We start from the raw sequence: 13,937 nt of genomic DNA, 5'->3' as shown, positions 1-13,937 counted from the left end.
AAACTGTACTTGCACCTGACTTCCCTATTTCTTTAAAATTTGCGAGTTGGCTTATTCAAGTCCCCCTTCCCCACTTCGGGGATTTTAACGAGTTAAATGAATCTAATAATTACTGGATATGTTTGTTTCAAATTACAGCGGCATTTACCATTTGAGAGCTCAGTTTTGCCGTTCTCTGGTGGTGTCTCTTTGCCAAGGTGGACTCCTGTGATAAGTGTCCGAGACCATGGGAGCGGCATTGGAGAGGGCGGCTCAGTGGACTGCTGCTGGCTCTGGAACCGGCACGCTCGAAATCACCCCTTTGAACGAATCTCTTTTAAATCAGATTATTAAGTTTGCAGAGGAATTCAGCACTAAACATCCCGAGGAAGCAGCGTTTGTCTTCAGAGAGCCCCTTGAGTGGAAAACGCAGTTGGACTCTTCAGTATTTGGAAAGGGTTATGTGATCAAGTAAGTGAATTGCAGTGTGTTTTCAAATGCAGAAGGTGAACTATAAAGCAAAATTGTGCTCACTTAGCATAAAGCAAGCCTTAGTGGCCATTGGTGGGATTTTTATTGATATATATTGAAAATTTTGAGCTGAAATTTTAAGTGTTTCTTTTTGAGTTTGAGACTATTCTGTCTCATTTGTGATGCAGACCTGGTAAGTTAGCAATTCTTAAAACTTGGACTGTCTGTTCCTAAGACTTTTCACAACATATGTTCAACTGTGATTTCTCTTTGTGTTAGGAGTGACTCCCATGTGGTGAGTTGCCCTTGGTTGGTTGCCAGGTGCCCAGCAAGCTGCTCTGTCACTCCCTCTTCTACACTAGACAGGGGAGAAAGAAACAACCAAAGGGTCATGGGTTGAGATAAGGACGGGGAGAGATCACTCACCAGTCACTGTCTTTGGCAAACCAGACTTAACTTGCGGAAATTAAATTTACTACCAATTAAAAGTCAGAGTAGGATAATGAGAAATGAAACTGAATCTTAAAACCTTCCCTCTTCCTCCCATACCTACCTCTTCTCAAGCTCAACTTCACTTCTGATTTTCTCTGTCTCCTCATTCCTGAGTGGCACAGGGGGATGGGGGATAAGGATTGCCGTCAGTTCATTACACATTTTTTCCTGATGCTCCTTCCTTCTCACACTCTTCCCCTGCTCCAGTCTGGGGTCCCTCCCACAAAACAGTCCTTCCCAAACTTCTGCAATGTGAGTCCTTCCCACGGGCTGCAGGTCTTCATGACCTGCTCCAGCAAGGATCCCTTCCATGGGGTGCAGTCCTTCAGGCACCCTCTGCTCCAGCATGGGTCTCCCACAGGGTCACACATCGTGCCAGCAAACCTGCTCCAGCATAGGCTTCTCCCTCTGTGGGTCCACAGGTCCTGCCAGGAGCCTGTTCTAGTACAGGCTTGCCATGGGGTCACAGCTTCCTTTGGGCCTATCTGCCTGCTGATTTGCAATGAATGAATTGGTTTACCTTGGAAGTTTTTTAAAATATTGCTTAAAGAAATTGTGTATGCTTTATCATGTCAAGCTTGAATAACATTTAAGATTCTTCTCAATTAAAGTTATTATTTTAAAAAGATATAATTTAATTTTTCTAGTGAAGCAGCTGTTCAGTCTGAAGCCACAAGCAGAGATGGGCAACCATTGCTGCTTCTCTCGGCATCAACTCTGAGAGTTCGCAGTTTTGACCAGCTGTCCCGTTTGCTACAAATTGCTATGGAAAAAAAGTTAAAGGAAGCACAAGCATGCCTCGAAGGTTTCTTTTTTTTTTTTTTTTTTTTAAGTCTTTCCTCATTCTTAAAATGTTTTCAGCAATTTATGAAATGTGCAGAAAGAAATATATGCCTTCGTTTTAAGTATGTGAGAAGGTACTAATTCATGAAGGTGGCTAAAGGTGCTGATCCAGACCTTAATGAAGTTTCTATTTCTTGTTTTATTTACACAGAAATTAATAACAGAGAAATCTGGAATAAAGTTAAAATAAAGTTGTTGAATCTCATACAAATTTGTGTATGCTGAGCAATTTCCCAGCGATGACAGTAGGCTTAAATTTCTGAAAAAAAAAAGTCGTCTTTGAGGCTAAATAACAGGTTTTCCTACATATGTAGTTTAATATTCCTTTAAAATGTTACATCCTTAAAAAACAGCCAAAGAAAAAATTGTATGTTTAAGACATTCTTACCTGTACAAGGTTCACAATGAGCATTTCCAGATTCCTCCTTCTCACAATGGGTTTAAAATATAGGTATGAGCACTTTTACTGTATCATCTTCAAGACCAAGATTTTCAAACTGACAAGAAGACTCTTGATATGCTAAACTGGATATCCTCCTCCTACCTGGAGGTAGAAGAGATCCGTGATATTCTATTGTGATATTAGTAGAAATTGCATCTGCAGTACTAAAATATAAATGCGTATACTGGATCAAGCTTCCGATCCATCTGATCCAGGGCCCTGTCACTGACAGTGGTTAACCATGAATACTAGGGAAGAATAATATGACCAGTGTATCATGCAGAGCCATTCAGAGATGCATGGGACTTCATTTGCAGCAACAGAGCAAAATGGATTTGTAAAATACATTGACATGTAGTTATGTCACTGTTTACCAAAAAGAACAGCTGGCATAGCTGAGGAAGTAATGGGGCCGTTGGGAATGCTGCTAGAAAAGCTTAAAGATGTTCTTTACACTAAATCATATTTCCAAAATGATCAATTTTCAGTGAGTTAAGCCCATTGATTTCCTGTTTTGGGAATCAGCCAGGCATATTTTTGGGAAAGTGGACTGTTGATAAAGGGAACTATTTAATATTCACCCCTTGGTTGAATGAATCTTAATATTTGCTGTAAAAAGCAGTTGGTTTGTTAAGAAAAATTTCTTTTTGTTCTTAGTGTTATCATGTTCTGAAAAGTACATTTAAAATTGCAGTAGAGGGATATGAAAGAATAAATCAGACAGTAATGTTTGATGAATAACTATGAACATTATAAAGTTCTTACTGTAAATTAATAGCATCAAAATCATGCAGCAATTGAAACAAAAGGTGTTTGTCTCATCCAATCATTTTAAACATAGTTGCACATTACATGATTCTGTTTTATGTTTACAGCTAACAGAGATCCTATAGTGAAAATTCTTGGCCCTGAATATGCGACTGTTGAAGGAGAAGATACGTCCATCTTGCATTTATTTGACAAAGTGAAAAGAGGTTATGACCCTGAAACAGAGACGAAAATGAAAATCATTCTTCTTCTTCATCAGCTGGATTTGCAACTGCTTAATAGTTCTTTGAAACAGATTTCACAGTAAGTGCATTTCAAATGGAAGCTAGGCATCTCAGCCAGTGCATTTTTTTGTTTTATTATTAAATCAGATTGGTTTCAGCCCACAGCATGTGTTTTTGGTGTGATATAAAGAAATTGATGGAAATAACTTTCACTATTCACTAAGTTATTGAAAAAAACCAATTTTTTATGAAGATTTTTCTGTAGGTGTGGGTATGCAAGTGTGTGCCCACAAGTGTGGTTTTTTTATTGCATATGTTTTGCATTTTGTTAGCAAATTGAAGTCATTTGTACAAACAACAAAGTTACAGTCAAATATTTTCAAGGAACTGTTTATTTCTTCATGGAACTGTATTAAGTATTACATTGAGTCTGTTTCATAGTTACAAGGACTTTGTATTAGGTATGGAATGAAAATTTCACTGAACGATAGAAAAAATTAAGAAGCACTATGAAAGATGACCCATTTTTATATTTTTGTTGCTACTAGTAAGACTCAATGTAAAATAAAAAAATCGTGCAATATTCTCTTCATTTCTCTGAGCACATCCTTTTGATGAATACATTTTAAACTATTTTCTATTAATTGCAGAGATGTTAGACTAAATCCAGCTGCTGTAAACAGTGAAGTGAATCTTCTCAAGAATTTCTCTGGGAAAGGAGAAGATACAGTACTGGAATCACTGGAATATACATCAGGTCTAGATCATATCTCATGTTTACATAGACCATTATTAAAGTACTTGATTTCTGTGTGAAATTTTTTGGATTAATTTCGGTAACACATTTAAAGTGTTTATTTCTACCATAAAGTTCTGAAGTAAAATAAAAAGTATTTTCAGACATGCAATGGTGTTCTTCAGCCTTTACATACAGAAATAAAGGCCCAGTTATGTGAATATCTTCAGTGGAAGTAGAGGAAGTGAACTGACTCCCTGATCCCGAAAAGTGCTGAACACAGTTGTGGTTCTTGCTTGGATTGGACCAAGGGTCACAGAGTTTTGCATGATTAATACCTAACAGTATGAATTCTTAAGAGTAACAAATTGTTTGGGGATTTTATTTGTATACGTGTTACATTAATCATCAAGCATAACTATTAAAAAATACTTTTAAACTGGATAAAAACACTAATGCTAATTGGTTACAGATTACATGTTTGCTAATGGATGCCGAGCTCCTCCCTGGAGACAAGTGCATGGAGACATTTGTTATTTAGTCATCAAACCACATGACACTGATCCTTTGTATATCACTTGCAACACAGCAGGAGTGTTCTTAAATGGGGTAAGTAATAATAAAGGATACCATGCAGTAATGATTATTTTTTTGTGCTCAGGTTTGGGGTAGTGGTATTGGGGCTCTAAGACCTGCAGAGCTCATGTTTTGGTACAGAAAGAGAAGCCACAGTAATAAATGTGTGCTAGTTTTTCCATGTGTTTTGAGTGCTTTTTCAAAAAGTTTTATACCAGGAGTGTATTCTGTGCTCTTTCCTAACAGTGTTTGGTTGGTCTTTAAATGTACTCAAGCAGTTCTTCACAGTGTTCCTGTTTAAAGGTACTGGGGGACTCAATGCCTCTTTAGTGCCTCATTGCTCTTGATCTGAAGTGTGATATTGTTTTGTGTGTCTACTAGAGCTTCATTTTGTCTTTTTATAAATGATAAAGCAGTTCTTTCTCCTGTCAGTGGAAGCTTTTAAGAAATTATTTATCTCTTCTTCTTTTCATTTTGGTTACCTTTTTCCTTTCAGATGGGTTTTATTTAGGCATATTAGCCCCTTATGTGTGTTAAGCAGTGACCAGAGCTCTTACATTCATTTTGAAGACAGATTGATATCCGTCAGGCATAACTCCACAAATTGATTTCCTAAGAGTTAAAAAATCCAGGGAAATTTTGATTTGGCACATTATTAATAAATGAAGCTTATAAAGTGCAGTCAATCAGGTCACATAATTTTCTGATCCGTTTAGACGGAAGCTGCATGCTGCACTGGAAGCTCGTATTTAGTTGGTTGTTTGCCGTAAGCCGTAAATTCTTTTCAGTGGAACTGCACACGGTACAATTTACTGATAATTGCCTGCAAAATTCCATGTGAGATCTTCGTCATATGTAGGGATCCATGGAGATGATCCATACATCTTTACAAAGCATTGGTGAAATTTGATGGACTCTGCTAGGCATGAGACTTCTGTACCTAATTCATTACAGTATGACCTTCGTGCTTTAGCACTATTTTGTGATACAGATTAAATTACCTGTGTAGGGCAAAGCTATTAATAATTTAAAATGTATTCTTTTTTTAAGGGTCTGCTAAAGGGTAAAGAGCTTGACTATGAAAGAAAAAGTGATGTATATAAAGATATAGTCACATTTTTAAGAGAGAGATCACCTAGATTTGTAGAAAATATGGCTAAACAGGTATGTATTTACTGATACTGGGTGTGTCTTCTACTTTGTACAAGTGTACATTGTTAAGAATTAAATTATAAACCTGGCTGAACGTTTATGTTCTTTATCAAAGATGATTAAATGAAGAATTTTAATGGCTGAAGTGCATGTATTATTTTTTCTTTGGATTTGTTTCAGGTTCTGTGAAATATGTTTCTTTTGTAAATAGCAACTAATACACCATTCATGTATTGTTGTGTCGTACCTTATGGTGGGGTTTGAATTACATGTGAGACCAGCCTCTAATTTTGCTTGAAATGTTTTGCTGGTCCTCTGGTATTGTTCTCTACGGAGCACTGGAAATACTAAAGCAGAAAAATATGATATCCTTATGGGAAAAGTCAACTTTTTATGACAATATTTTTCTGTTATCAAAACCACTTAAACTTTTATCTTCAGACTTCGTAACCTAAAGAAAAATAATAGCTTGATTTTTTTTTTTATGAGAACTGTCTGATTTAAATATCAGAGTTGGGAGTTAAGCATCCAGCTTACACACTGTGTCTTGCTTCAGCCACTATAAAATGCAAGTGTTTTGGCTTTAATTTAGAGTTCTATATTAGCTAGAACCACACAGTGCCACTACAGTTTTAGTTGCTTTATCATTCCTGACAAAAAGTCTTTTTTTTTTAGATTTCTGGTGTGGTTATAACAGATTAATAACTTGGTGGTAAAATCAATTACAGGCCAAAACTTGCCAAAAATTTTATCGTGATTATTTATATGCAACTTTATTTATTCAAAGAAGGGATTAAGACATTTTCTTATGCTTTAGTTATGTTTTTTTGTGCTGATATTTATTTTTCTGAGATACAGGTATTTGGCAGTTCTGAAAGAGCAGAACATTTCAACTTGCACGCATAAATATAATAGCTTACAGCAATGGAATTAAATCTGTGAGTTGTTCTGTTTGAAAGAGCAATAAGTTAAAAAAAATTTCATTTATCTTATAGGCAAGTTTTTTAATGTTATACCTACATACTGGTTTACACTTATAAATGGAATAACATATGAATGGTTTTAGACATAATTACTGGTTTAATGTGTTTGCAGTGATTTGGCTTAATTTGATGTTCATGGGAATATTTTAATAATTTTTACATTTCTAATTCTAAATGTTAATGTAGAATAATGATACTGTTGATAATAGAGATAATATATCTTCCTTTACTGGTTTTCTGCCCTTATAAAAATAATGTAACTATTCAAGAAATGTGTACACTTATTAAATAAGAGTAAATAAATAGAATTTATACTGTTTTCCTTCCATTATCACATAAATCACACACTGAATAGTGCCTGGCTGTGTAAATATGTTTATGTAGAAGAGTATACATTATTCCTTTTAATGGTTTAGGAATATCATATCATCCTGCCATGATGAAAAGCTGGTTTAGTACTTTCTCCTTTCTAAAACTAGAATGTAAACAAGTTAATACTGTAAAGCTGCAGAGCATTTGTACCTGAGGGAAAATCTCTGTATTAGAACTCTCAAAAGCAGAGAAAAGCCGTATTTCCAAGTTTGCCTATATGAAGTAAAATATGACTGGAAATAGTTTTGTCTTATTTTCTGAAGAGAGCTTCAAAAAGCTTGTTACATACACATATATTGCAAAACCAATTAACTTTTATAATATCTGCCTGGCCTTGTTTAAGCTAACATTCAGAATTTCTGTGTTGGTATATAGTGCTGTAGGAAACATACTTTTTAATGTATGCTTAGCTGGTGAAGCTACAGCACCAGTTCCCTGTGATTTATCTAGTTTATCATGTGCTAAATTGCCTTGTCTGAAGTACATTTTCAGAATGAGAGAATTAGCAAGAGTTAGTGTGGAATGGGACAGTTGGATCAGCAAGCCTGGAACAGCCGATTCACATCAGGGACTGGTCAAAAGCAGACCACACTGTGACAGCCTCCTTAAAACTGCCCTGAATCAGATACATAAAGGAATGTCTTCACCTATCTGGTAGTGACAGCTGCAATAATAATAATCATAAGTAACGATTGTGTGCTGTCTCTCCTGTAAAAATTGAATATGTTCCAATGGAGAATAGGAGTTGACAAGAGTCTTTTCTAGTCTGTATGTTTTTGATCAGCCATGGTACTAGACACAGACAGCTGAAGGATTGGTAGGTGCCACCCAGCTCAATTCTTGTATGTGACTTGTTCAACAATGTTTTGTCCTGAGAGACGGAACAGGAAAAAAATGAAAAGGAATGTGTTCATATTAATTCTAAACTATATCAAATGAAATGACTTGGAACTGAAGTCGAGCAGTTTATGATAGCCTGTTTTCTTCATTATTTTTTTTTGTGGGAATTTTTTGTAAATCCTTTATAGAAGGAAATAGTTTTTATGTAAATGATCCACTGGAAGCACAGTGACTTGATTTTGCAATTCTGGATCTTAAAACTCATTTGGAATTAGGTTCTATAAAAGTGCTTGTGTCACAAATTATTGGACATATTAGAAACTGAACAACACCAAATTTTCAAGTATGCTCAGAAAGTTCCAAATTTAGCTACTTCATTTCTTTAAAAAACTTTAATTTGCACATGGTAACTGCTGCTTTCCAAATTAATTTTTTTTCTTTTAAAGACAATACAACTTTGTGTTTAGAATCTAATTCTACATATAATGCATACAATTTTTAAGCACAGAATCCTGGAATTGTGCTTATAACTGCTTATAACTTCACATGCATTATTCGTATAGCAATATAACTGACAAACCATGTCTCCTTTTATTAGGAATATAGTTTTTTTAAAGAACCAGCATATGAGAAGAATTCTCAGTATGTGGAAGGTGCTGATGCTGAGGTTTCTGGCCAATCCCAGAACCTTTATGATTCTACAGAAAAGAAGGTGAAAAGTTCTGCAGCAGGGAGAAGATCCACTGGCAAGAAGTTACAACCAACTATGCAGTGGAAAAGTACTGGGCCTTCTGCTTCCCAAAGATAAGTAGTTATCTTTGTAATTGTATTTTCCTATAGGCTTCTCTAAACTGTACTAATGGTTGGACTGCATGTTGAAGTCTGCATTATTGTCTTAAGAGCAATGAAACAAAACTTACTACATGTTAATTTCTGAGAAGAGAGTTCTCACGTTTTTTCTCTCATGCAACAATTTTAATGTTACATCATTTCTGCAGCAAGGCAGGGAAATGTCTTGCAGTTCTATGCAGTACTGGTTTATCATCATGTTTTTAGTGTTAAATACCTTTTAAAGCAAGACAGAGTAGAAAAATCTAATCTAAACCACACTTTCATGATGGAAAATCAGAATGACTCTTACTTGTTACTACCAATTTTTAATGATTTCATACTATATGAGCCACTTTTCTATCTCTGCTTAGCAACAATATTCACTAATGAGATTATCTCAGATCTTGAACACCCAAAATAGAGTATACATATATTGGATATTGTTGGATTTTTCTTCTGAAATCAGAATTCTATTTTGATTTAATGTTTCCTGATTTCATGTTACTGGACGAAGAAGAATATCTGAAGAAAAACCTTTGATTGCCATCCTACAAAAAATAGTATCTTCTCAGGTCTTCCAATTTGACGTTCCAAGAAACATTTTAAGAGATTTAGGATTTGACCTACAGTCATCAATTAAAAAAAATGGTTTCCCAGGTCAAGAGTCAACCTTTTTCCCCAGTCTGTTAAAGTCTAGATGTAGTGAAATGGGCTGTAATCATGAGTAGTATTCTCTTTCATTGTTGTGACTGTGATAGGCTGACCAGTCCAGGCTTGAAAAGACATTTTGCTTTCATAATATTGTAAGTTAGGGACAAAAAAGCACCAGTTATTGTACTCAACTAGGCCTAGGAATCTTTTGGAATATAAGGAAAGCAAGATATATTGTATTCAGCATGATCAAAGCTATGGAACATGTCAGTGTGTGGAAGAACTAGGCAGACTAGAACTCTTTTGCCTGGAAAATAATGACTAGAGGAGAAGAAGAAAGATACAGAAAATCATGACTGGAGATGATAAACAGGGAACATTTAGTCACTGTCTGTTCTAGGACAAGAATAAAGGGCGTCAAGTGAAAATAAGCCAGTGAGATCAGTTCAGAACAGAGAGAGAGACTTCTTCATACACCACATAGCTAAGCACTCAAAGTCTTTGCCAGAGGGTAGTAAATTCATTTGTTTATGTGAGTACAAAAAACAACCAGACACATTCATTGAAGAAGAATCCATCCAAAACTGTTAATGCATGGACAATCAGGAGTTCTGTGAGTCACAATCTACTGAAGAATGTTCTGGAAAAAATGATTTCTGTGTGGGTTTTGTTTGTTTTTTTTAATTAATTAATTAATTAATTTTATTTTATTTTTATTTTTTTATTTTTTTAAATAAACCCAAATCTAGTGACAAAGCTTCAAAAAAAGATACTGAAGAAGAAGGGAGAAGTAGTACTGTATCTTCGAAAATGAAAAAGAAATCCAGTGCCAATGCTACATCTCTTAAAATTAATCGAGCCCCAGGAAGGTATGGGTTACTTATTTTTCTTTCTTCATTTAAAAAAAATTTTTATTTTCCCTATCTACAGTAATTATCACCATATTTACTGTTCAGTAATGTCAGTTGTGTTTTTCTAATTCTTCTATTAGGCACTGTTGTAATACCTGTTTGAAGTGTGCTTGTCCCTATTAGCTTCTAGCTGTTTAAAATTGGTGATTCTGTTTATTTATTTTTAGAAAAACATCAAGCAGTGTAGAAGATGTTAGTGACAGTTCCTCAGATGCTGAGGAGGATGAACAGCCTATACGTCGTCAGGAAGGAACCACTGATTTGTCACCTGAATACTGGGGAATTCAGAAACTTTCAAAATATGTAAAGGTAATTAAGAAGTGTTGATAAATTTTATAAAAAATAAAAAAGATACAGTTGAGGGCACAGCTCCTCATCCTTTCTGCCTTCCATATATTTTAGAATAGCCTTGCTATGCAGTATGTTCAAATCCTGGAACTGTGGACTTTCCTATCATGCACTTTTTTTTTTCATCTGCTATTTTTGGCTTATATAGACCTTTAGATTAAACCATCTGTTCAGTGTTATTTAAAACTTAAGATGGTATAATCTCTTTATTAATTATTGGGTTTCTGTTTTGCTTTTTGTATGAAATGTTCCAAGATATTTCTTTATGTGGATAATAACTTTCAAGAGTTTTTATTAAAACTGAATAGTTGCCTAAAGTCTTTCATCAGCTATGATTAATGCATGACTGAAGTAATTCTAACATGGTCTTGTGTCTGGATAGATGCTTTAGTGGACAAGAAAATGTATGATAAACAGGCATCCTCTAAAACAAACGAAAAAGAAAGGTTTTTACGCAGACTTGGTGAAAATCTTTTGGAACCTATAAATATACACAGTTAAAATTCTGAATATGTCTGAAACACATCAAAACCCCAGCAACCCTCTACTATTCTGGAAAACTCTAATTATGTTTTTCCCTCAGGAGAAATTCCTTTACAAGTTTGTACTGGAATTTATGTTCTGTTAAGTTACTAATAAAAGCGCTGGCTTGTTTATTTTTTTGAGTACAGAGCACACACATCCGACTGATAAAATGATGGTGCTGCCATTTGGTAAAGCAAAAAAAGTGTAAGTCCTATGAGGAGCAACTGAGGGAGCTGAGGGTGTTCAGCCTGGGGAAGAGGAGGCTCAGGGGAGACCTCTTCACTCTCTACAACCTGCCTGAAAGGAGGTTGTAGCCAGGTGGGGGTCGGTCACTTCTCCCAGGCAACTGGAGACAGGATGACAGGACATAGCCTCAAGCTGTGCCAGGGGAGGTTCAGGCTGGACATCAGGGAGAATTCTTTCACTAAAAGGGTTGTTAATTGATTCAATGGGCTGCCCAGGGAAGAGGTGAAGTTACCATCTGTAGAAGTATTCAGGAAATAATGATGTGGCACTTCATGCTATAGTTTAGTTGACATGGTGGTGTTCAGTCACAGGTTGGACTCGATGATCTTGGAGATCTTTTCCAATCTTAATGATTTTATGATTCTACAATTAAACATTTGTGAGGAATAAGCAAAGCTTTGGCTCCTTCCAGTCCTTTGACCATTGTAGAAGAGTAACTCAGTCTTTTAAACTGTATTCAGAGCAGTCACACTGCTTGTTCTCAGTTCGTGTACATGGAACCTTGGTAGTGGTTGTAGCCAAAGAGACACAGACAAACATGGATAATACAAATCTCTCTACAATTATCTTTTCTAGGTTGGACCTCTATATTTTTGTCATTTTGGCTGTGGTAAAATAACATTTTGCAAATGTAATCTGGTATAACACTGAGCATATAACTTGCTCAGCTATTCCTAATGCTGAACACATAATGTATAGATTTTGCATGAATCTTCCTTTTTGCATGGAATTACAGTTCAAGATGCTGTTTTCAAATTTTTCAGTTTGCTAATAACTTGCTTTGGTCTATGTATGAAGCATCTCTTTTTGCCTATCTGAGAGCTCAGAGAAACAACCATGCTGCTTTTTAGTAAACACACAAGGTCCTCCTAGAGAGGAGATTTGAAATTAATTACTGTTGATGAACTCACAGTAATCTTTTCTTTAGCCCATTTATGTACCACCCTCTTTACCGACAAGGCTCTTGTCTCCTGATTGCATAATTCTCAAACTCCCTTTCCTCTCTAGGTTCTTCATATAGTCATGTTTAGATTTTAGTATTGGACTTTATCCAGTATTGAAATTCATATCTACATTTGCATGAAACCATTCTGAATGAAGACTGATAATGGCAAATAGGGAAATGTATTTTTCAAGCACCTCTCTTTCAGAAATTGGTATTTTTTTGTTCCAGCTGTCAACAAGGAAAATTACAAAATGTTTTGGAACTAGAAAAAGAAAGGGGAGCATTTCTGATCAAATTGCGAGTACCTGTTAAGAAGTTTTTAATACAAAATTCCATAATATGAACAAGTTTTGTTCTGAAAATTCAGATGTATACTTGTTCATGCATTCATGCACACTCGAGTTGCCAAATAGTTCTTTAAATTAGGTATAAATTAAACAAAATATTTGAAGATATACTTAAAATAATTCTGTGTTGATTCTTAGCTACATAAAGCAAGAACTCCCTGGGGTCAGATAAAGCTGAAAAGAGATGCCTCAGTGCCATACCACAGACAGTGGTTGAAATGTTTTATTGATGGAGTGCTACTTTAGCTTGCACATGGAATTCGTTTTAATTCAAGTATAAATACTGCACTTCTGGCCAGACTTAGGAGATTTTTTGGCATTCTTGTTGTTCATGTAGGCAAGTGTTCATGACAGATGCAACATAAGAGAAAATATATTTATGACTGTGTTATTTAAGTATCTACAAGCCTATTTATATAGAAGCACGAATTTCAGAGGGCTTGTGCGTCTTCAAAGGTTGTATACATTGTTTGCACATCTGAAAAAATGAATAAAATGCCTTAAATGATAGGTGTTTGAGATACCAGGAAGATATAAAAATTTGTAGATGCAACCATTTTTTTAATGTCTGCTAAAGTAAATGTGAATCACAATTCAGCAAGACTCTATAGAATTTACAGAGAAAAAAATTCCATAAAACCTGAAAGATACCTAGTTTTTATACCAATGTTAGATTGTCATTAAATGTTAAAAAGGCAATTGCTTTTTGTATAAAGCAAACTTGCTAGATCCTGTGAGTTATGCCTGTAGGCTCTGTACTTGTATACCTCTTCATGGAGAGAAAATTCCAGCGCAGGGGAAATTCCCTTCTGACTTTTTGCCCTTCTCCACTCCCCTTCCTTTCTGGGAAAGAGTATCCATGTTGGAATTGTTCCGCTGGGAAGCAGCTGCTTCTGTGGTCTGGCTCCTTGTCCTACCTTCAAGCTTCCCAGGGCTGTGAAACAGAAGACAGAACATGTGTGTTCTCTCCACGTCTCCCCATCGACTTAGCAGCGAGCAGCGAAGATAGATCAGCGAGCTTGGTGATGACCTTGTGTTAGGTATCTCTTAGGGCCAGAGTAGATGAAACTGGAATTAAGTGCTCTGTTGATGTTTGTAACAGTGTGATTCACCCAGAAGTGCCTACTTCAGATTTGCCATTATTTTTGACATTAAATTTGTGCTTCTGAAGTATTTGATTTCTAGGGGATATTTAAAGAAAAATTTTAGGAATAGGATGAAGGGATCATCTTTTTCTGTCATCGTTTTACTAGA

General features: G+C 35.6%; 1 protein-coding gene across 1 annotated transcript in view; it reads left to right on the top strand.

Annotated features, from left to right (window-relative positions):
- ODAD2 (outer dynein arm docking complex subunit 2) overlaps positions 1-13,937 on the top strand; it is a 78,982-nt gene that overhangs the window by 450 nt on the left and 64,595 nt on the right. The window contains 10 exon segments of the mRNA XM_064636335.1: positions 139-450; positions 1,590-1,747; positions 3,103-3,298; positions 3,870-3,976; positions 4,428-4,564; positions 5,582-5,695; positions 8,477-8,689; positions 8,881-8,890; positions 10,118-10,229; positions 10,439-10,580. Of these exon segments, the coding sequence (XP_064492405.1) occupies positions 227-450; positions 1,590-1,747; positions 3,103-3,298; positions 3,870-3,976; positions 4,428-4,564; positions 5,582-5,695; positions 8,477-8,689; positions 8,881-8,890; positions 10,118-10,229; positions 10,439-10,580 (1,413 nt within the window). The 5' untranslated portion in view covers positions 139-226.

Source organism: Pseudopipra pipra, chromosome 1 (assembly GCF_036250125.1).
Source record: "Pseudopipra pipra isolate bDixPip1 chromosome 1, bDixPip1.hap1, whole genome shotgun sequence".
Taxonomy (NCBI): Eukaryota; Metazoa; Chordata; class Aves; order Passeriformes; family Pipridae; genus Pseudopipra; species Pseudopipra pipra.
The sequence above is the reverse complement of the archived record's forward strand: the minus strand, read 5'-3'. Positions and strand labels throughout refer to the sequence as shown.